General features: G+C 36.1%; 1 protein-coding gene across 1 annotated transcript in view; it reads right to left on the reverse strand.

Moving 5' to 3' along the window:
* Window positions 1-3,966: 3,966 nt before the first annotated feature.
* Window positions 3,967-24,431, reverse strand: part of Trdn (triadin) — a 319,941-nt gene continuing 299,476 nt past the window's right edge. The window contains exons 30-33 of the mRNA XM_059272972.1: window positions 12,441-12,479; window positions 8,987-9,022; window positions 6,958-6,996; window positions 3,967-4,106 (exon numbers count right to left, since the gene is read on the reverse strand). Of these exons, the coding sequence (XP_059128955.1) occupies window positions 3,967-4,106; window positions 6,958-6,996; window positions 8,987-9,022; window positions 12,441-12,479 (254 nt within the window). The remainder of the gene's footprint in view (window positions 4,107-6,957; window positions 6,997-8,986; window positions 9,023-12,440; window positions 12,480-24,431) is intronic.

Below are 24,431 nucleotides of genomic sequence, written 5' to 3' on the forward strand. Positions count from 1 at the left end.
AAATAAGTCTTCCGATAACAAAAAGGAAACTTGAGTAACATAAGGATACCACATGGGGTCATACAACTCAAGAAAGATAGGACAGACTAGAAAAGATCCAAGCTCACAGTGCAGTTCTCCTAGTAAGGAGAGGTCCTTATCTCTCTCTCTCTCTCTCTCTCTCTCTCTCTCTCTCTCTCTCTCTCTCTCTCTCTCTCTCTCTCTCCTCTCTCTCTCTCTCTCTCTCTCTCTCTCTCTCTGTGTGTGTGTGTGTGTGTGTGTGTGTGTGTGTGTGTGTGTGTGTATTTTGAGACAGAGTTTCTCCACATATACCTGGCTATCCTGAAACTTGCTCTGTAGACCAGGTTGGCCTCAAACTCAGAGATTTGCCTGACTCTGCCTCCTGAGTGCTGGGATTAAGGGCATGTGGCACCACTGCCTGTTTTCCCTAACCCCTCTAAGATCCAATCTTTTTGCTTCAGATGATGATGACTAAGGAACATGGCAGGCATTCTTCAGCTTTTGAGCAGAAGAAAATGAGTCTTTGCACACAAGGTTACAATACGGATTGTAATTCTTAAGATAGATTTGAAGGATGCTAAAAAATCGTCAACAGTTATTGAGAAACACCCACGGGCCAGAGAGATGGTTCAGCAGTGAATCACACTTGGTGCTCTTTCAGAGGACCAGAGTTGGATGGCCAGCATCTGCAATGGGCAGCACACAACATCCTGTAACTTCAGCTTTCGGAAATCGAATGTCCTCTTCCCTGCAGTACCATACTCACGGTTACACTACTTCACACAGGCACACAGATAATGCAAATATAATTTTAAAATAATACAAATTTTAAAGACCCTAAGAACTAGTCGAGGACATTTAAGAGTAAGAGAAGGCCCAAGGCCTACCTTTGAAATTACCAGTAACTTCCGGCATATCCACAGGTATCTCTTCTTCTGAAACAATGGTTATGAAGGTTGGGCTCACCTTTAATTTTACTCACCATTAGTGAAGTAGAAATTAGACATGATTGCTACTGAACACATTTCTCACATTAATCTGGTTAGAAATAGTGATTTTTTTAAAAAATGTTCTATTTTTTCTCTTGGAGTATTTTCATTTTTTCTGAAGATGTCAGCTTGGCTAGATGAATTTTTAATTTTCTACTAGCAATATTTGTTATTCTTCTTGCCTTTTTATTCAGCAAGATTACTCAAAGAAACAGGCAGAGTTCATAAATATGCAATAACAGTTCTGAAGTATTTCCCTTAAGAGTTTAGACAAGGAAATATCATAATGAGTCCACGGAAGGGCCTTTTCATGAAGAAAACACACAAAATTACTTTTGTTACATTTGAATTATGATTAACAGAATATCCATGACTGTAGAGAAATAAGAAAGCATGGGCTAAAAGAAGTGTTCTTATTTCCTGTATACTTTCAAATATCAAGATGGAGTGAAAGATGGGAGTATACAGGGCTGGGCAGAGTAGCCCAAATCCTCTAGATAAAGCTAAAAATGGAGGAGGTGGGAATGGGGGATGGGCTGGGGGGAAGGTGAAGGGGGCCAGAGGGGGGAGAACAAGGGAATCCGTGGCTGATATGTAGAACTGAATTGTACTGCAAAATAAAAATAACAATTAAAAAAAAGTGTAAGCAGTCACCTACACATTTGGGCCAACAAAGCATAAACCATGGAGGAAATTTTAAAATGGAGAATTAGCTATTCATGCTTTTTCTTTTAAAGATACAAACCATTAAACTCAAAAAGGCCAGAAATATTTTATTGATGTAAAGATACAAACAGATGATAGTTGAGATGATATTTTCAAATTATAACCATCATTGAAATTTTAGACAAATTTTAACAATTATTGTTAATGTTAATTGCACCATAATTGGTTTCTCTAAATCTACAATTACATTTAAATAACATCTGTTAATTTTTTATCAATTTATTTCATAAAGAAAATAGACGATGATATTTAAAAGTCCATGGAGATAAAATTAGTGTCATCTCCAAAAACAAAATTTCAGAAAACGTTTTCAAACATATCCATATTAAGACACTATCTGTCTCCACAGTTAATCTGTGAAGCACTGAGCTGTTTGTTTTGATGCTTCTCCTTTACACGTGGAGATACAGATTCAGTCCTTTTAGTAAATTTTCCAATGTCATCTACTGTGCCAGAATAGCACTAAGTAAAATCTATTGCTGTATTTTGTTACACAGTATAGTACCTGATGCAGAGTAGAAAGACTAAGCACTTGGTACACAGTCACTGAAGGCTAACATAGTGGATAAACCATCCTGTTATGTGAATTTTAAAACAACTATCACATTTGCTCTCTCTTCCTTTATTCAGGAAATTGCATGGATGAAACTGCATCTAAGGGGAACACTTTATCCACTGTCCTCCTTGTAAGTTTGAATTGCTGAATGAAGGGGCTTTGCAAGATGGTACCATCTGCTCAGATGTGAAATGATGTATTTCTAGGTTTCCCTTCCCCTCCAAATGGTTCCATGAATCTAGTTCATTGTAGTGTTGGCTTTTGTGGTGTGAATTAAGTCTGTCAGCATCTGGTTAAAACTAACTTTCTTACAAAAGTTACTGATGTTCCAACACTAATGCTGAATATATAATCCACACCTTACCCGGAGATTGATAAAACTGACCTGTATTTGGATCTCAAGAACTGTAGTTGGTTGCGTTGCCTGAAAACCAATCACATGGCTAGGTCATTCACTGAGTAGCTCAGTCAATGCTGAGTTGATGATAGTGCCAGAAATGGTAAGTCATTTCCTGAGCTAGTTTGTCATAAGTTCAGCTGCAACTGGAAATGTGCTGAAAAATTACAGACACATTTTCTAAAGTTGATAAGAAAAGTTCATTAAAACTGAGTGTTTGTATCACCAGGAAGATGAACACTCTCAACGGTTATTTATAGTGATGGACATGGATGAATAAGTTAAAAAATGCCATTAATTTAACTGGCATTAATGTCCAATTAGTCAAAAGAAAGCAAGACACCTCATGAACATATCTAGGACCAAAATGTCTCACTTGAACTTTTACAGCATTTGTATTGTTTTCAGTTGAAAAAGAAAACATTTAATTTTACAGAAAGAATGTATTGAGAAATAAAATTATGTTTGCCTTGGTCACGCACGATTATTGATTTTTCTAAACCTTCACCCAGGTGATGTTTTCACTGGGACATAATCTGGAGACATGTGATAATTTCACATCTCCTCATTCCTGTATTAAACGAATGATTTGCTAGACATGCTTTACTACAAGTACATGTCCACAGGAGAGAATGTCTAAATTGTAGCTCAAGACAAACCTCAAAAATAAGATTTGTCAAGCATTGTTCCTTGTCATGTCCTGTCTGTCTGATACCTTGAGTTTTAAGAATGTGACAAGGGACTTACAACACTCTGGTGTAAGTCATAACTATTGTAGAACCTTGCCACAACTGAACTAGAAACAGACACGAATATAATGATGCACATAGGTCTTTGAGTAAACTGTGTTTACTCACATGATTCAGAAGAGCAACTTTTATACACGCTCCTCTACCATTTACACCTAGAACACAGTCTGTTACCACTTTAAAAACTATCTACCTGAAGCCAGAAATTTCATTTTGTAATGGGCCAATTACCTAATTATATTTAGAAGACCAATACAAAATAAACTTTAATGAGTATACAACCATACAATGACTAGAAACAGCTAAGTGTAAGTACCCCTCCCACAGCAGCAGACACACATGAAGATTCTTAAGCATTAGACCCTCCAACACATTTGCTTATTAGCCAACCCCTTTGTCCACACCATCTCTCTATGCCAGGCAGAAAGGTAGAATGTTTACAATGAAATCTCAGCATTGGATAGTTTCAATTGCCTGCGCCACTGTGGACTAAAGAGAAGATTCAATTTTCACCCCCTTAATGCAGTTGTCAGGGTCATGCATGGGTGTCTATTGTCCTTGTTGTTTCTGTCCTGGAGAGTTGGGTTTCCCAGAGTTCTCTCCAGGACGTTGGGCAGGAGTGACAGGAAACTGAAATCCATAGCCATTGTATCCATCCAAGTAGACACATTGGAAGAAACTGATCGGACCTAAGGAAGAGAGCATAGTTTTGTTATAAGCAGGGCCTGGGCATCGGAAGAGCAGGTACACTGAGTTGGGCACCACAGTAGACTATAGTCAGCCTCCATGGCTCCTGGGGAGAACTAAACTTCATTATGCGTTGGGTTGTTCAAACATAAAATCAAAACAAAGTAAATGAACCAACATAGGGTGTGTGTGTGTGTGTGTGTGTGTGTGTGTGTGTGTATGTATGTATGTATGTGATAATGTCCCAGAGAGTCTGTGAGCCCTAAAGTAATGAATTGTTCCATTTATCTTAATTCTGAAGGTATGAGCTCTGCTGAGACAGCGTGCTTTATCCTTCCGGCAATGCCCAAACCCAGGCCACTCAAGCATAGAAGAACACAGGAAAGTGAAATGAATGTAGGACAGGGCCAATGAGATGACTCAGTGGGTAAAGGTGCTTGATATCAATCTTGACTACCTAAGTTCAAGCCCCATAACCCACATGATGGAAGGGGGAATCAACTCTTAATGTAGTGTCTTCTGACACCCACATACTAGATGCCTATCCCCCACCTCCACCTAAATGAATAAATTTGTTTTTAATGAGTGCAGTGCAAAATATTCCATGAAGTGATGGGCAGAACCTGAGCTCTGGATGTTAAACCGGGTCACCTTGGAGGCAGCTGTGCTGAGATGCAACACTTCTCCTATAATCACAGACAAACTTATTGACCCTTTACTCTTTTTCAGCCTATCCTTGTATATTATTGCAAACAATTGCAGACATTTTGTAGAAGGCCAGGGAAGAAAAGGCCAGATTTGTATGAATGAAATGAAGCATGGGGGAAAGAAGCTGAAAGAAGTAATAATACCTCTTAGGCTAGCCTCCCAAATTCCTTTTGCCTCAGCCTCCCAAGTTCTGAGATTATAGGCATGAGTCACACCGAGGGTATCTTCAGATTCCAGTGCTTAGAGGCTGTCCAGCCTCAATACCCAGGTTTTCAGAAATTAACCTGCTTGCCCTTTTGTTCTACTTTGGTAGCACAAATCCTCTTTTCCCAAAGCTGCAGAGACTGTAACAGTGAGTGTGCATTAGATGGAAGTAACAAAGAAGCTGTTGGAGTCAGAGAGAAATAAAAGCCCTGACACTAAAATGCAAGGGCCTCTTCATGAAAGGTCGGTCTGTTCCATTTGAGCCTTAGCAGATTCTGGTGCTGTCCCGACATATGCATCTAACTCAAGTTGAAAGAGCTATTAATAAAAATATCACTGGTTCCAAAAACTTTAGAACCTACATTAAAGGCTCCTGAAGACAAGGATATAAAACTACTGTTAAGGTAAAAATGGGAAAATGCTTTGATATAATAAATTCCAAGAGTGAAAATTACTGAAAAATATTTAACGTATTTATTTTTATTAAATTTTATTTTGTTTTGTCTTCAAGGAAATATTTTTGCTCTGTAACAATGGCTATCTTGAGTTACTTAGTATGTGTCCCTGGATAGCCTTGAACTTATAGCAATCACCATGCCTCAGCATCCAGAGTGCTAGTAGTAGAAACCGTGCCTGGAGACTTTCAATTCCATTTCTTTTTATGTTGAAGTAATTTTAGATTCACATGCAACTGTAAGAAACAATACAGAAATATTCCATGCATGTTCACCCAGTTTCTAACACAGGCAAGATAAACAGGAAATTAGTGTGGGCACAATCTACATATTGAATTTTCTTTGAATGCTTATTTATAAAATAAGCGAGTTTAACTATTGACACAACTTAGTTGAAAATTATTAACAGTAGTTTATCAATTGGGAGAGTGTGAAAGCATGGATAATAATTGCTTCTTCATGAATTTTGCAATGGTATCTGAAATGATTACATCAAGACTGCTTATACTCCTGTATTTCTCACAGTCTGATTGTATGAAGCATTCCAGTGATCATCTTTTATGTATTTCTGACATGACCAGCAATGCTTGCAGCACAGTAGGCATCCAAACATCTCAATTAATAAACCACTGCAACAAATTTCTGCAGAAGGCATGGAAGAGACCATGCACATCCTATAGGAATTATTTTCTCAGATACATATTCAGTTCTTCACTTTAAAGTATTATTTGTGATGACTTTGTTGGTTATCATTTTAAAACTGCCTCTTCTATTCTGCCTGGTGAAGGTTTAATTTATATATATATATATATATATATATATATATATATATATATATATATATATATATATCTCCATATTTCCATATGTGTGTGTGTACCCATGATTTACTGCTTTAACATATGAAAAAAAGTCTAATTTGGAAGCACTGGGATAATGATAATTTTGAGCACCAAGTTTTGCAACTTGCATGTGAATACTGACTGGATTCTAGAATCAAGGATCCCAGAGATTGGCTGCCAAAAACTTGCCAGGTATCCAGGGTTGTCAAAAGGAAATTTGAGTCTTGGGAATGAATTTCCAAGCAACTGAATTACTAAAACCTATTTTTACATTTTAACAAAAATTGATTTAAAGAATTTCAGCACCTCACTTCTACTGTTCTGTTATACAGCAGACAGGAACTCACGTTTAAGCAAGATTCACCTAGAAAGCCCAGGATCAGAATTGTACAGAATGGCTTGTGATAAATGCCACTTCAATCATTACTTGGAGTTATCCAACTCTGCACTTCTTTCCTGACACAAAAATGACAAGTTTCTCTTTGAAATATAAATGGTTCACTTTAAGGTCATTCTTCAGGCCAGTGTTAAAAATCTTTTTTCTTTAATTACTGTTCTTGGGAGGCTCTCGGTTTAAATTTCTAAGTAGTATCTACATCATTGGAGGAGTTAGTTGTTTTTTTTAAATTTAGTTATAAACTTACTTTTTTGCTTCTTTGGGGAAGGTACATCATCAGTTACTTCTAGAGGAGAAAAATTTAAAAGGTAAGTACTAATACGTGCAGAGATACATATGATGTACACAGTGTGAGTCTTCTATACATGAGCACAGTATTTTAGTGGCAGAAAATACCCTTCTTACACACCCGAGGTTTTTATTTAGATTTAATTCGACTTTCCTCATAAAAATGAATACCTAGGTAAAGAAACATGATCTTGGCAACTGTATAAACAGGAAAGCTGGCCCTTTTGGTTGGGGTGCTAATGGATGGGGATGAACTGGCATGCACTCATTTCTTAAGATGTGGTCTTTGATGCTCAGGTATAAAAATTGTAAAGGTAGTATCTACATAAATAATTCTGACTCTTTAGAGGTCAATCGTTCTTATGTACTGGAGGGTTTGCAGTTTTCTTTCAGTATTTCAAAATATCACATAGAGTCTTTTAACCAATGGTTACTCTAGTGCACTATGGGAAAGCAGAATTCATCCTTTCTGGGTTTTGCTGTTCTTTAGTTGAGTCATTCATTACTTATCTTTTGCTGTCCCCACTTTATCACAATTGCTCCATTCTGCTCTCGTATGCAATTGTGATCTAGTTTTTAAAACATGGTGATGGTATGTGGTGCTTGTCTTATTTCACTTAACACAATGACTTTCAGACCCTTCCGTTTTGCTGCTGATAGCAGCTTATGGGTTTTTGTTTGTTTGTTTGGATTGGTTTTTGGTTAAATAATAACCCATTGTGTATATACACCACAATTCTTGTACCTCTCATTTACAAACAGGCATCTGGGTTCATTCTGTGCTATGGCTATGTAAACAGTGCTGTAATTAATATGGAAGTGCAGGTATCATGTTGTGATAATAATGATTTGTTTCGTTTGAATATATGCTCAATAGTGGAAGTGATAGATGATGTATTAGGTCTATTTTTAGTTTTAAAATGAATGCTTGTATCTTAAATTGCTAAATCAATTGACATTCTCACCAATTATAAAAATGACAATTGATACATTTTCCAGTAACACACTTTAATACAAGATTAAACCTAAATTTTTTTTGCAAGACATGGGTATCCATTTATCTTACTGTGTCTTTTTTCAAAGCAATGCTTTTTACATTTTTTTTTTTTTTTTTTGGTTTTTTGAGACAGGGTTTCTCTGTGTAGCTTTGCGCCTTTCCTGGAACTCACTTGGTAGCTCAGGCTGGCCTCGAACTCACAGAGATCCGCCTGGCTCTGCCTCCCGAGTGCTGGCTTTTTACATTTTTAATGAAGTCCAGGACCAGTTACAGAACATATATTTCATAGCAAGAAGAAATCTTGGACAACTTTTACTATTCACGGAATACAAGCAGAACATAAAATGAGTGTGTTGTAGCAGATCCAAAGTCAGAAGCTAGGAGCTCTTCAGCAAACAACAATGACAAATAGTGACCAAGCTAGTTCCAATTCTCACTTTCCAGACAGAGACATTTGGAAATGTTTGATTTAGATTAGACATCTGGAGGTAGCAAGTTTTTCTGAGTGCATGCACTAAGTGTGTGTGTGTGTGTGTGTGTGTGTGTGTGTGTGTGTGTGCGTGTGTGTCTTTTCTAGTTCCTATCTTCCCTCCCTTACTTCTTTGTTTTTTCCCTTTATGAGAAGGCTGTTGCTACAGGTGACTTTTTTCTTAATTAGGAGCAATTCTTGACAAAATAATAGGTTTGTACTCAATGAAGTGATAATTTTGTTATCATTAAACATGATATCTTAAAGAACATTTCTACAGATTAGACAATAAATGTATCTGATTATTACATGTAAATAATGTCCATCTAGCTCTTCCTCAATATTCAAGGAAATGAATAGTTGATAAAAATATGGAACTATTAAAAAATAAATCTACCACATAGATGTTAATAATTATAGCAAGAGATCGAAAACATTAAACTAAAACACACAGACAATAAAAAGCAAAACATTGCATCCTTGAGAGAAAATGTGGAAAGGAGCAGAATGCAACTGACTCACCTTTGTCTTTCTTTGAAACTGGTGCGTCTTTGGAATCTTCTAGAATACAAAAATAAAAGTAAATCACATTCTAAATGTTTTTCTTTGCTCAAGGGAAAATGCTCTACTTAAGGTTTTTTACGAGTTGTAGGTCGCTAATCTAAATGCAGCATCTAAATCAAGCATTCTGACTTGGGAAATGGGTTTAAAGGCGGCAGCACTGAGCTGCTCCAAAGCAGAAAGACAAAGTACAGGACATATCACATCAAAGTACAGGACATATTACATCAAAGTACAGGACACATCACATCAAAGTACAGGACATATCACATCAAAGTACAGGATGTATCACATCAAAGTATGGGACACATCACATCAAAATGTTTCTAAGCAACAAAGCAAACAGTTAAGAGAAAAAAAGACAACTTATAAAATGAGATAAAATATTTGTAAATCATATAGCTGATAGAAGATTAATATATAAAATATATAAGTCATATGCCTAGAGAGAAAAAGATAGCCCAATTCGGAGTATCCATAAAAGGTATACACATTGTCAAAAGATACATAGAAATGTGGTGATTAACTATGTCACAATTCACAGACCCAGAGAGGCTAGGTAATAAGGAGGGCTCAAAGGGGACACTTGGATCTCCGTGGGAAGGGGAAATAGAAAAGATTTCCTGGTTGGACTGGGAATATATGGGTTGGGAACTTGAGGGATCAGGTGGGGGAGGTAGGGGAAGAGTATAAAATAAATAAATAAATATTAAATATATTTATAAAAATAAAGTAATTAAAGGAATATATAAATAAACATGATTCAGATATATATTTAAAAATGAATTGTCATAGAAATAAAGTAACAATCATTGTAAGACATCACATGTCAAATTGACTATTATCAAATAATGTCAAATAAAGCAAGTATTAAGAGGAAAAGAAGCTTTTTTACTTTCTTGGTTGGAAATTAAATTGGTCTGGTCACCAAAGAAAATTTATGGAGTTTTTCAAAACCATAGAAAATGGATCTGTTATATAATATTCAGCAACTCCACCTGGGGGTTCATGTTCAGGACATGTTCAGGCTCATCACGCATATGAAACTTTTTAATATAGTGCCTGGAGAGGTGGTTCAGTGGGTAAAGAGCTTGCAAGAATGAGAGCGTGGGTTTGGATGTCCAGAATAAACATAACACGTGGTGGTGCAGATCTATCATCCTAGCTCTGGGATGTGAGGAAACAGGAGGATCTCTGAAGCTTGTTGACAATCCCAGATCAATGAGCATCAGAGTCAGTAGGAAATCATACCTGAGAAGCTAACATGGAGAGTTAAGTGGGAAAACACCTGTCATAGACATGTAGCTTCAGCATACATGTGCATGCACCTGCAAGAATCTACACATGCATATGTGTACAGAAAAACACACATACAACCATAGCATGTGTATATACACACACACACACACACATTCTCTAAGACAATAGATTTTAATGTAAAATTCTTACTACAAAAGTTAATTGAATCAATCAGTATGTTAATCAGCTTAATGATCATAATTATAACTTCATATGTATATTAAGCCATCAGACTGTACAACTTAATGTGTACAATTTTTCTTTACCAATTATACCTCAATGAAACTAGAGAAAAAAAGACATTAAATTTGAACTGAAACTCAAAGACATAAACAGTAACTCAGTTATATTTTGAAAATTACCATGTCTTTTATGCATTCTGACTTGCAGGCACAAATGGAATCTTGTGGAAGAAAGTTTAAATCAGAGACAACACTAACACAATATACTGGAACAGTCTTTTGATTTTTCACTGCAGTCTTTTAGTACTTATAATTGTTTTATTTGCTTAAAGTTTACATGCCACATTTTAACTAATAAATGTGAAAAGGGTAAGGTAGGTCAGTATTTGAATTTTGTCTAACAGAAAAAAAATGTGACCTCTAAGGCGAAACATTATTATAATATAAGAATAAAATGGAAAACAAAACAAAATTACTAGCACCATTTTTATAGTTTGTAATTAAAGGTTGAATTGACCTGTTTTAAAATTTATTATTTTGTCTTAGCTCATTTAAATATTGATGAAATGGCCATAATCTTAACCTGACTAATCAACAGCTATAAATAAAGGAAATCTACAAATGGTGAGATGATATTTGGAATAAGATAATGTGTATCTTTTTGAAAATGATGCCAGACTATCTAAATGAGGAAAAATAACTGATTTTTTTTAGGAATTTGTATATGTATACAAAATTTCTGTACAAATACAAAGTGGTACAAGGACCTCATCCATAGAAACATACATAAGAGTGTGTATGTTATAGCATACTCAACCACTAATTCCAAGTAGAATAAATCTTAACTATATTCTTCAAACATTTATTTTAATTATGTGTATATTGTATCTGTTTATGAGTGTGTACGTATGAGTACAGTGTCTCCATATTTCCATTGTTTATTCCTTAGAATAGTGTTATCAAGTGACTTTTTAATCTTAAGGAGAGTTTGAAGACTCCAGAGAGCTTTTGTTTATATAGATAATATATCTACTGGTAATTATGTTTGGAAAATAAAGCAAACATTTTAAAATACATTTTGAAAGAATCTCAAGCATATATTCTCTTAGAGCAATGATACATTTCTGTTTTGACATTCTCTGGAGAACTCTAACGTATGTTCATCAGAACAAGGGAGTGGAAAAGGTTATAGGAGATGGATGCTAATATGAAAGTTTTATTTTCTTTTCTCAATATGTGTATGTGTGTGTGTGTGTGTATGGATGTATGTGTGTGTGTTTGTATGTGTGTGTATGTATGTGTGTATATGTGTGTGTGTTTGTATGTGTGTTTATGTATGTATGTGTGTATGTGTGTGTGTAGGTGTGTGTGTGTGTGTATGTGTGTCTGTGTGTGTGTGTGTGTGTATGTGTGTGTAGGTGTGTGTGTGTGTGTGTGTATGTGTGTGTCTGTGTGTGTGTGTGTGTGTGTGTGTCTGTGTGTGTGTGTGTGTGTGTGTCTGTGTGTGTGTGTATGTATGTTCCAGGTCCTATCCTCCCTTTCTTACTTTCTTGTATTCTCATTATGAGAGGGCTTTTACTATAGGTGACTTTTTTCTTAATTAAGAGTAATTCTTGATGAAATAATAGGTTTGCCCTACTTGATAAAATTATCTTTAAACTTGATAATTTTTAAAGAATGTTTCTGCAGATTAATCAATGAATGTACCTGGTAATTACTGTTAAATAATGTCCAGCTAGTTTTTTTTCAGTATATCAGGAAATGTAAAAATACAATATTATTAAAAAATAATTCTACCACATAAATGTTGCCTAGAAATTCCAATAATTGTACAAAGAGGTTAAAAACATTAAATTAAACAAACAAGCAATGGGAAGCAAACCACTGCATCCTTGAGAGAAAATGTGTAAACGGGTAAAAGGTAACAAACTCACCTTTGTCTTTCTTTGAAGCTGATGTGTCTTTGGAATCTTCTAGAGAACAAAAACGAAAAGTAAATCAGTCTACAGCCTTTTCGTTGTTCGAACGAAAACACTCTATTTAAAGATTTTACCAGTTACAGTTCGCTAATCCTAAGTGCATCTTAGTTCAAGCATTCTGACTTGGGAAGCGGGTGTAGAGGGGCAGCACAGAGCTGCTTCCAAAGCGGGGGACAAAGGACGGGACACATCACATCAAAGGATGGGACACATCACATCAAAACGTTTTAAGCAACAAAGCAAACAATTCTGAGGTTAAAAAGACAACTTAAATGAGATAAAAATATATGCAAATCATATAGCTAATAGGAGATTACAAACAAGTAAGTCATATGCCTGGAGAGAAAAAAAATAGCCCAATTAAAAATATCCGTAAAATATATGCACATGGTAAACAGTAACGTAAAAATGTGGTCAATCTCATTAATTTTCATGGAAATGAATTAAAAATCATTATAAGTAAGCAGGGTGGTGGTGGCACATGCCTTTGATCCCAGCACTAGGGAGGCAGAGACAGGCAGATCTCTGAGTTTGAGTCTAGCCTGGTCTACAGAGCGAAGTCCAGGACAAGCACCAAATCTACATAGAGAAACCTTGTCTTATAAACCCTCCCTTCCTAAAAATCATTATAAGACATCACATTGCATGTTAGAAAGATCATTATCAAGTAATGTCAAATAATAACAAGTATTTAGAGAAAAAGAAACATGACAATTTGTGTTTGGATGCTCTAAATCAACATAAAAAAATCAGGTGCGGTGGTGCACATCTGTAATTCTGGCCCTAGGTATGGGAAAGCAGGAGGATCTCTGGAGCTTGCTGACATTCCCAAAACAATGAACATCAGGGTCAGTAAAGATCTTGCCTCAAAAGCCAAGATGGGGGGCTATGGAAGAGAACACCTGAAATGGACCTATAACTTCAACATGCATGTGCACATATCTGCACATACACATGTACACACAAAAAAACCCACATCACACACAAACACACACACACACACACACACACACACACACTTCTCTAAGACAACAGACAGTAATGTAAAGTTCTTACTACAAAAGTTAACTAAGCCAATTAATATGCTAATTAGCTTAGGCATCATAATTATATCTTGATGCATGTGTGTATTAAACCTTCATGTTGTACATCTCCAAACATACAATTTGTTTTTACCATTATACCTCAATGAAACTAGAGAAAAATGACATGAAACTTTAATTAAACCTCAATTATATTTTGAAAATTACTTTGTCTTTTATGCATTCTGACTTGCAGGCACATATGGAATTGCGCAGATGTAATTTTAAATCAGAAAACACTAATACAATATACTGAAGCAATCTTGACTTTCACTGCACTCTTTTAGTACTTGTTATTATTTTATTTACTCAGAATTTGCATATTTTAACTAATAAATGGAAAAGAGGTAAGATAGGTCAGTATTTGAATTTTCTCTAATAGAAAAGAAATGTGACCTTCAAGGAGAAAGATTATTATGTAAAAGAACAAAACGGAAAACAAAATTACTAGCACTGTTTTTATAGTTTGTAATTAAAGTTTGAATTGACCTGTTTTAAAGTTTATTTAAATGTTGGATTAGCTCACTAAATACTGATGATATGGCCATAATCTTAACCTGACTGATCAACAACTATAAATAAAGGAAATCTGTAAGTGGTGACATGTTTGGAAGCAACATAGTATGTATCTTTTGAAATCAATGCCAGACTATCTAGATGAAGAAAGAGATCTTCTTCCTTTAAGAATTAGTGTGCTTATATGAAATTTCTGCACAAACTCAAAATGGTACAAGGTCCTCATCCACAGAAACATACATAACCGTTTGTAGGTTATAACATACCAAATATTAAAACACTTATTCTCAGCAGTTCTTTCCCCTAGGATAAGCATAAATGAAACTTAACTATATTTTTAAAACATATTTTTATTCTTTTAACTTTGTGTCTGTGTGGGTGTGTGCATGTCAGTGCAGTGCCTCTTGTAAGTGGTGCTCAACCTTCCTAATGCTGTGACCCTTTAATATAGTTCCTTGTGTTGTGGTGACCCCCAACCATAAAATTGTTTTTGTTGCTACTTCACAACTGTAGTTTCCCTACTGTTATGAATAGTAATGTAAATATCTGATATACAGGATGGTCTTAGACAACTCCTGTGGAAGGGTCCTTCAACTCACAATGGGGTCATGAGCCACAGGTTGAGAACCACTTCTGTAAAGCATGGCCGATCTCCTGAAGCTGGAGTTATAAGTGTTTGTGGGTTTCTCCAAGATATGGTGCTAGGAACTGAATTCTGGTCCTCTTCAAGAGCATTAACTACACTTTAACTGCTAAGCCATCCCACCAGCCCCCAAAACCCACTCTCAAACTGGACACTGTTCAGAGCGTGAGAAACCTTGGCACACTCAATCCTAAATGGGAGGTCTTCATCAAATCCCTCTCCTCACAACTCAGGGAACTATGTGGAAGAGGAGGTGGAAAGATTGTAAGAGCCACGGTGGATGGGCGACATCAAGGAAACAGTCAGTTCCGGACACACATACAAATTCACGGAGTGTGGCTGCGTATAAAGGACCTGCACAGGTCTGGGTCAGGTGGGGTCTCAGTACTGAAAAGAAAGTGGCCATGAGCCACAATTCCGAACTCAGTATCTCTCTCCAGTTAACAACCACACACAGAGGAAAAAGTGTTTTCTCCAATGGAGTCTCACTGGGTATAGAAACCATACTTAAGAGAGGACCCATGCCCAGCACGAGATGGCAAACACAAAATGAACACAAGTGGTATTTTTGGAGTTTGTCTCGTAATGCTTTGTTTATTTATTATTATTATTATTATTATTATTATTATTATTATTATTATTTTACCTTATTTCTTTTGCTTATCTATTATGGTTTATTTATTTATTTATTTATTTATTTATTTATTTATTTATGTATGTATGTATGTATGTATTTTGGGGTTCTTCGATACAGGGTTTCTCTGTGTAGCTTTGAGCCTTTCCTGGAAATCACTTGGTAGCCCAGGCTGGCCTCGAACTCACAGAGATGAGTTCTGCCTCTGCCTCCTGAGTGCTGGAATTAAAGACATGCGCCACCACCACCCGACATGAGCCACCACCACCCAGCTCTATTATGGTTTCTAACTTTGTGTTTTTATGGGTTTTCTGTATGGTGTGTGTGTGTGTGTGTGTGTGTGTGTGTGTGTGTGTGTGTGTGTGTTGTATATGTATGTGTGTTTTCCTGTATAATGTGAGTTTTTTTGTGCTTTGTATTTTACTTTATTTTCTTTCTGTTTGTTTGCCTTTCTTATTCTGTTTTGCTTGTTTTTCTATTGGACTGTTTGTTTTCCTAGGGAGGGAGAGAAAGAAGATGTGGTGCAGAGAATTTAGGGTGAAACAAAGGAGTGGAAACTGTGATGATAATATACTGTATGAAATATGTATTTTCAATAAAAAATTTTAAATAACAGAAAGAGATTCAGATCTGCTTCCTGAGTAAAATCTAAGTCAAGATGGAGGCAGGATAGCATAGGTTCTGTGAGGCTGATGAAGGAGACAAACTGAAGGTCCCATATGTTGGCAGTTAGGAGATTGCACATTTTATACACATATAGTATACTTGTATATAATCTCCATATATTATCTGTACAAAGTGTTTGCTAAACAGACGTGTGTACATAGTATGAGTTCAAGTTTTGGTTAAAATTTATTAGTCATAAAGAAATAGGCAGTCTAGCATCAGTGCCAGTGGGACATAGGGTGGACAACTATAAAACTTTTAAATTTTAAGGAGACAATTTTGTGTTGGTCCCATTAGTTTTATATTATCTAGAATAGTGATTCTCAGAGAGATTTTTTTAAATCTTAAAAAAGATTGAGGACTTCAAAGAACTTTTGTTTATATAGATAATAGATAATATATCTATTGGTAATTGATGTTTGGAAATTAGAGCAATCATTTAATAATTCATTTTTAAAGAATCCCAAGCATCTATTCTCTTAATGCAATGATGCATTCATGTATCATTAGGTCTCTGGAGAATTCCAATGTACATTTATCAGAATAAGGGGGTGGAAAATGTTATAGGGAATGAATGCTAGAAAGAAGGATTTTATTTTATTCAATATGTCAGTGTGTGTGTGTGTGTGTGTGTGTGTGTGTGTGTGTGTGTGTGTGTGTATGCATGTTCATGTGTCTGAGAAAGCAATTACATGTTGCAGGTTAAAGGACTACCTTGGGTTTCCCTCCACCCTTATCTGGGACAGAGTCTCTTGTTGACTGCTGTATATGCCAGCCAGATTATCCGGTGCATGAACTGACTGACCCATGTCTTACCATGGGAGATTGAGTGCACAAAAACATGCTACAAAGTCCAGTTTTTATGTGTGTGCTGGGGATCCAAGCTTAGTTCCTCCATGCTTGCCCAACAAGGGCTTGAGTTATATGTCACTTGAAAGAGTTAGGTGATTCCAAAGATCTGCTGAGCACACATTGAGAAGTGCTACTTCAAATACCCAACTGGATTTCTATATGATAGGTAATGTATTATCAAAATAGATAATGTAATACAACATGTCAAAAGAAATGGGACTATTTAAAAACAGGCATGATAAGTTCCATCAAGCCAAAGTGTTTAAAAAAATAGCCAAGTAATTATTAGTTCTTAAATGAAGACACGACTATGTAAATGTAATTATAAACAAAATTATGCAGAATATCAACAATAAAACAGACAACATAAAACTGGACTGTTCAAAGTAAGAATTACTAGATTGGGATGTATTCTTGACTTATGCATTTTATGGAAAGCCATTGAGGTGGTTAGTTTTATGTCAACTTGATATAAGCTAAAGTCATTTGAGAGGAGAGAACCTCCATTAAGAAAACATCTCCATAGTATCTGGCTGTAGGCAGGCCTATAGGGAATTTTGTTAACTACCTATTGATAGGGGAAAGCTGAGCCCATTGTGGGCTAGTGGTCCAGGGATCTACAAAAACAGGCTGAGCAAGCTAGTAAGCAGGAACAAGCCAGTAAGCAGCACTCCTCCATGATCTCTACATTGGCTCCTGCCTTCAGGTTCTTGCCCTGTTTGAGTTCCCATCCCGACTTCTTTCAAGGATAGACTATGATGTGCAAGTATAAGCCAAATAAACCCTGCCTTCCCTAACTTGCTTTTGGTCATGTTATTTCTTCATAACAATAATAAGCCTAAATAAAACAGCCATTAATATCCAATATTAATTATTGCCAATTAACTAATGCAAATTTCACATTAGAAGCCATATTTTAAATTAACTTGAAATATAATAAAAGTGAAATTCACATTGTCCAGGAGAGTTATCAGTTTCAAACTCTGTTAAAACAACTCCTGAGTTTGGATAACCAGAGCACATTTAATAACACTATCTGATGTGTGCAAATGGATTAATTAGGAACTTGTATTCACAGTATTCTCTTAGGTGATGTAAAGTTCAGATTTTCATCCTAAAGATGAGACTTACCATGTGGATATTTCTGCATGATAGGTGTGTTTAGAATACTAAAACTAAAACAATTTGCAGAGTTTATTTTTTTAAATTTACTCATTAAAAATACCTTTTCAGTAACATCAAAAAACTATAAATATTTTTTGCTATGCCAGGTACTCTACATATATGTATTCATGGAAACTTAAAAATACACCTAAGAAATATATAGAAAATCTCAACTTCTTAAAAGACAACTGAGAAACAATGAAGACTGAAAATTAACTTTGCTGAAGTAACATAGAAAAGAGAGGCATGAGGCCATTTTCTCTAAATGTCTAGAGCCTCACTCTTCCTATCAACTTATTCTAAGTATTTATAGGAACCATCTCATTGACAATGGCTGTCAAGAAATCACAAGAACTTGGGTAGTTAGAGATAAGAATGATAATTCCTAAAAAAATATAATGATGTGACAAATTACGGTAAAGTTTACATCTATATCTTGGAGTTTCTACATCCTTTTGCTAAATAAAGAACATCAACTTTAATCAATGTTCACTGAAAAGTTATTGAATTTTTCTTATATTAATGACTTATTCATTATAAGATTCTTTTGGGAAACAATCTGGGTAGACATGAAAAGGAAGAATGACCCAAATCAGAAAGTCATTCTGTCATTCAACAGTCAATGCAATGACTCAGGTAATAAACAGTGAGAAACAGCATTATTTGATAAGAGAACTAGATAGGAGAGAAGACACACTGATAGTCAAAACTCTGTTTGAGCTCTATGTCTAAGTGAAGAGGGAACAAGACTCGGTGTTATAGGAGAAATTTCTTGGAGATTTGGAGAAATGGAAAGACTTAAGAAGGATGATATTATAGAAAAAGTCACAAATAACTCTGAAGTTGAAAGAAGACTTCAGAGTATTGTTCAAGTGTAGACAGCAGGGTTAAGAGTTACAGTAGGCAATTCTAATGAGGAGGAGGGAAGCAGGAAAGAACACTAAGATTGGAATTTAGCCTCTAGAGCATTGGTTCTCAACCTTCCTAATCATGACCCTTTATTCCTCATATGGTGACTCCCAACCATAAAATTATTTTCATTGCTACTTCATACCTGTAATTTTGCTACTGTTCTGAAATGTAAATATCTGTGTTTCCTGATGATCTCAGGTGACCCATTTGAAAGGGTCATTCAATCCCCCCAGTAGATCATGAACCACAGGTTGAGGACCATTTCTTTAGGGGGAAATTACTAAAGAAATAGGTTGGCTTGAAACAATGTGATACTATAGAAGTCATGAAGGAAAAACATTTCTAAAAATGTGGCGGATCCACAGTGTATAGTGTTTCAGAAAGGTTAGACATGGCCACTCACCTTTGTAACTTCAAATTCTGAAATGAAATTTAAATGAGGTATTTGAAGTAAGTGTGGGGTGAGTTGATCCAGATATGGGAAGTTAAATGAGAATGGGAATGGTTAGGGATCAATGAGAGATAGATGTCAGAAGTATGACTACATGAAAGCTCCAGGAAGCAGACCTAGCAATGGGAATGGCACAGAAGAATAGGTGTACATCTGCATGGGCATAGGGGAGGGCATCCCTTAGGGCAGTGGTTCTCAACCTCCCCTAAAGCAAGATCCCTTAATACAGTTCCTCATGTTGTAGTGACCTCAATGATAAAGTTATTTTCATTACTACTTTGTAACTCTCATTTTGCTACTGTTATGAATCATAATGTAAATCTGTTTTCCGATGGTCTTAGGTGACCCCTGTGAAAGGGTTGTTTGACCCTAGAAGGGGTCATGACCCACAAGATGAGAGCTGTTGCCTTAGAGTGAAAACAGAACATGCCTGACTGATAGTCAAAATGAGAATTGGCATATACAGGTCAAATTAAAAAGGGATTTTTTTTTTAGTTTGTTTGCGAATTTTTAAGGTAGTGTCACGGAGCCCAGACTGGCCTCAAGATCACTATGTAACTAAGGCTGAGAATACGCTCTGATCCTTTAGCCTCCACTTTCCAAATGATGGGGTCACAGGAGTAATCTACCATGCCCTGCTTTGAGGAAGAAGTTTGAATGAGCATTTCCTGATTTGAGACACAGCGGGGAGTGATGGCATGGTAGGATGAGCAAGATTAAGACACTGTAACTTGGAAAGATGATACATGCTAAGGAACTCATAGTGATAGCATAGATTGTTAATTTCATCTTCTCTATTTTAAATCAGCCATCTGTAGTGGGGACCAAAGTACCCAGAAGATAACTTAAAGAATGAGAAAGATGCATTTTGGCTCCTGGTTTCAGAGTTTTCCATCCATTATCCCTCAGCTTTATCTTGCTGGGCTTGAGTAAGTTTGGGCATCAGAGTAGTATGAACATATGGAAAAGGATTATCACATTATGGTAGACAGGAGCCAATAAAAGAAAAGGAAATTTGTGCTATCTGGGTCTCTCATTTTCTCCCTTTATTCCCTGTGTGCATCTACCCCACAACATGGTGCTGTCAACATCTGGAACACATCTTCCCTGCCTGTCTGATCCTCTCTAACTGAAATCACAGAAACACCCAGACACATGCTTTACTAATCTCTAGGCACCTACTAATTTGGTCAAACTGGCAATCAAGATTAACCATCTCACATTTTAAAATATATAATTTTCCTCTGTCATGTTCAGACAGCTCTGCATGTTCTTAGCAAACACAATAAATAAATAAAATCTAGTTAAATAATGCATGCATTTTGTACCCCCACAGTTACTGCATCTTTTCTCTGATAGCAATCTGTCTGGATAGCTACAGTTCCAAGAGATACTCATTATTAAACATCTGGGAACCTCAGGCACAAACACAAAGGAAATTCAGCCTGGAGTTTTGTATTCCTCCCGGCTCCCATTGCTTCATTAAATTCAACACATTGTTTTGTATTTTTAGGGCTATCCAATGTTTCAAATTATTTTTCAACTGACTTTCTGAATTGTGCATAACCAGGTTAATAGAATATTATATTCTATGAGTTTATATTTTCCCAAGAAATCGAATGCATCCACCATGATTCAAAGCAAGAGTTAGCAGATAAGTTTATTTTTAGCCCTCAGGTGGGAGAGGCTCCTCTTATACATTACATTATTCAAAATGATCATGAGATTTAAAGAAAATTAACTGCAACACTGAACAATAGGCACAGCATTCTTGAACTTGGCTCCAGGGAATAATATAGTATGCAGAGACAGCTCACATTTGGAATTTTGCACACATCACACAGTGAAGCCAAGGGTGTTGAATAAACGTATGTAGTCCTTTCAGAGTATCCACGCTGTCACTCTTAGAGTGAGATGCTTGTCTTGAGGGCAATGTCAGAATAACTTAATGTCACCCATAAACGAATGAGGCCACACTGCTGTGACCCAAAGACTAATAAGGAACAGTGGCAAACATCTCACCAAATGCACCTAACATAGAATTTCTCAGGGTCAGCAAAGAGGAGAGAGGTATTCAGAATGATATTCATGCAACCAGTACATAGAAGACTTCAGTCAAAGTGATTGTTCCATTGCTAACTCCCGGAACAAAGTGAATTAAGTTACACTTGCTCCAAAAGTTGAGATGGTTTTCAAATCTAACCTAAAAGGCAGGAAACATACATTCTTCCTAGTAATTCACTTGATAACTTTACTCGTGTTGATACCAAAATGGAATCTGCCCCTAGCTGGACAAGAAGCAGGTTTATATGAATGGTCACTACCACAGTCCTTATTATCACCAAATACCCACATAACTAAATGATCAATGATCAGCATTATGCACCAAACCCTATTTATATACCTTACTATTTTACGTTAGTTGATCTTTCCAAATTTTGTAGAATAAATATCATTGCAATTCAAATTTTTAACATAAGTTCAGAAATATGAAGTAATTTTATAGAAGCCCAGAAATATTAAGTAATTTTTCAAATACATATAGCTTTTATATAAATATTTCTGAAGTTGAGGCCCCCAGTATCAGCAGCCACATTGTCCCATGAAACAATTTGTAGAAATTTGATGTTAATTTCCTTATATCAAAATTTTCGATATCACAGTTTTTCAACATTCTGTTCCAGTAATTATCCCCCTAAATTATTGAAATTTAGGATTCTATAATCAGCTGCTCTATCTTTTTAGTTATATAATTAGCTCATAAAATAGTAGGAAGCTAAGACAGATGATGATTCTCCTTTTAATTTAGAAAAGCACTTGTTACTGCTCAGCTAATATCAGATGTGGGGAAAAATAAAAAATTTCAGGCATTGTCAGTTCTGGTGATATGCTCAATTGCGTACCCAAGAGCTCAACACAAAAGAAAAAGACTCCCATTTTGTTGAGGTTCTGAGCTCAAAGTAGGGGGAAAGACCTCAGCTGATAAGAGGTGGGTTCTTGTGTTGTGCAGGATATACAAGAGTCTACTCAAGTTAAAACTCACAAATTAAGCTTCAGTGTAGGGTATGGAGGCTGGGGTGCTTTGTTAAGATAGAATAGGGCAAGGAAATAAGAAAAATAGCAGTAACACAGAAATTCAATCTTCTTCATCTCTTTCAAGGAAATGGTAAAATAGATATACACCAAAACGCACGCAAAAATAAAAAATTAAATAAACCCACAAACGCCCTTGGATGGAAACAATGGCTAAAACTCACAGTGAATCAAACCTGTGAAGGAGGAATTGGGGCAAACAATCAGGATTGTGAGAGAATGGGCAATAGAAACTCCCAAAAGGTGAGTCGATATCTTCCTGAGTGAATCACACTGACTTGAGATCAGCAGCCGAAGTGGGCAGGGCCTGGCCCACTTCAAAAATAAGAAAGCAAAAAGGACCACCCTGAGGGCTGAAACCACAGGAGCAAGCAGGTACCCCCCTTGACTTCTGGGAACCCACCAGCTGTAGCTCATTTTCGCGATGAGAACTCATCAAAGGTAAGAGACTCCTGAGCTTGTAATAAAAGTGTGGGAGGTAGGACAATTGAGACAAACAAGAAAAATGAGAGGAAATTGTCATTTTTTAAATGTATTTTTCCTGTGAGATTTTAGCTTATTTTCACAATGACCTTACAGCACGCAAGCTTGGATTTTAGCACAAAAGCCTTTGTAATAGTCGATCATGTAGCTGTACCTCAGGTGATGTATCCACTCCACTGTTGAGGGCATGTGGGTTATTTCCAGTTTGGCCAATTATTAAGCTAGTTCTATAAATATTCATGCACAGCCTTTTGTGTGAACATGAGTTTTCATTCCTTTCACCCTCCAGGGAGGAAATGGTGAGGTTTTTAATGTAAACCCGATGTTTATAAAAAAAATACTAAAGCAGTATCTATGATGTCAAGACCATTTTCATTCCCAATAGCAACTATAAAAGTTCTGGTGGCTAAAAACTCTGTCCTCATTTATTTTTTAGTGTTTTAAAATTTTCAGTGATTCCAGAGCATGTGAAGTGTTACATATGAGTGGATAAATCTGTATTTTATTAATATCTAGTGATGTTAAATATTTTCTTCTACTTAATGTTTACTTATACATACTTTTGGTAGTTACTATTGAAGTATTTTATTTTGAATTTCTTTTTTTTGTTTGTTTGTTTTTTTGAGACAAGGTTTCTCTGTGTAGCTTTGCACCTTTCCTGGATTTCACTTTGTAGACCAGGCTGGCCTTGAACTCACAAAGATCCACCTGGCTAGTGCTGGGATTAAGGCCGTAATTTCTTAAAATTAATTATTAATTGTTGTGTCATATGTAATAGATATTAATTTCCTTGTGACAATCTCACATATAAATATACAAACTCATATATATTATATATATGCTCATATATATTTACAATTTCAAGATTGGTCTTGAAATTACTATATAGGTGAGGATAACCTTGAACTTCTGGTTCTCCTACCTCTATCTCCTAAGTGCTGCAATTACAAGTATGTACTACCACAAAATGTTTATGTAGTATTGGGGATTGGACCATGGTTTCTGCACACTGAGCATTATACCAAGTTGCTCCCCAGCCCTGAATCACATACTACTAAAAAACACAAATTCTTTTTCAAATATGTGTTTCTCTTATATATTTAGTCATTTACCTTCCCCAGGGTACTGAAGTAAACCTATAGTAGAGCAAAGATGTTGTAGAATATTATTGTGTTACTTTTGTTTACGCTGCATTTGTTTAACCCCGTGAAGCTCTGTTACTGTGCCTGTCTAGAACACATGCTGGTCTAATAAAGAACTGAATGGCCAATAGCAAGGCAGGAGAAAGGATAGGCAGGGCTGGCAGGCAGAAAGAATATATAGAAGGAGAAATCTAGAAGGAGAAAGGAATAAGTAGTCATAGAAGGAGGAGGATATCAGGGGCCAGCCACCCAGCTACACAGCAAACTATGGAGTAAGAGTAAGATTTACAGAAGTAAGAGAATGGGAA

Source organism: Peromyscus eremicus, chromosome 8b (genome assembly GCF_949786415.1).
Source record: "Peromyscus eremicus chromosome 8b, PerEre_H2_v1, whole genome shotgun sequence".
Lineage (NCBI taxonomy): Eukaryota > Metazoa > Chordata > Mammalia > Rodentia > Cricetidae > Peromyscus > Peromyscus eremicus.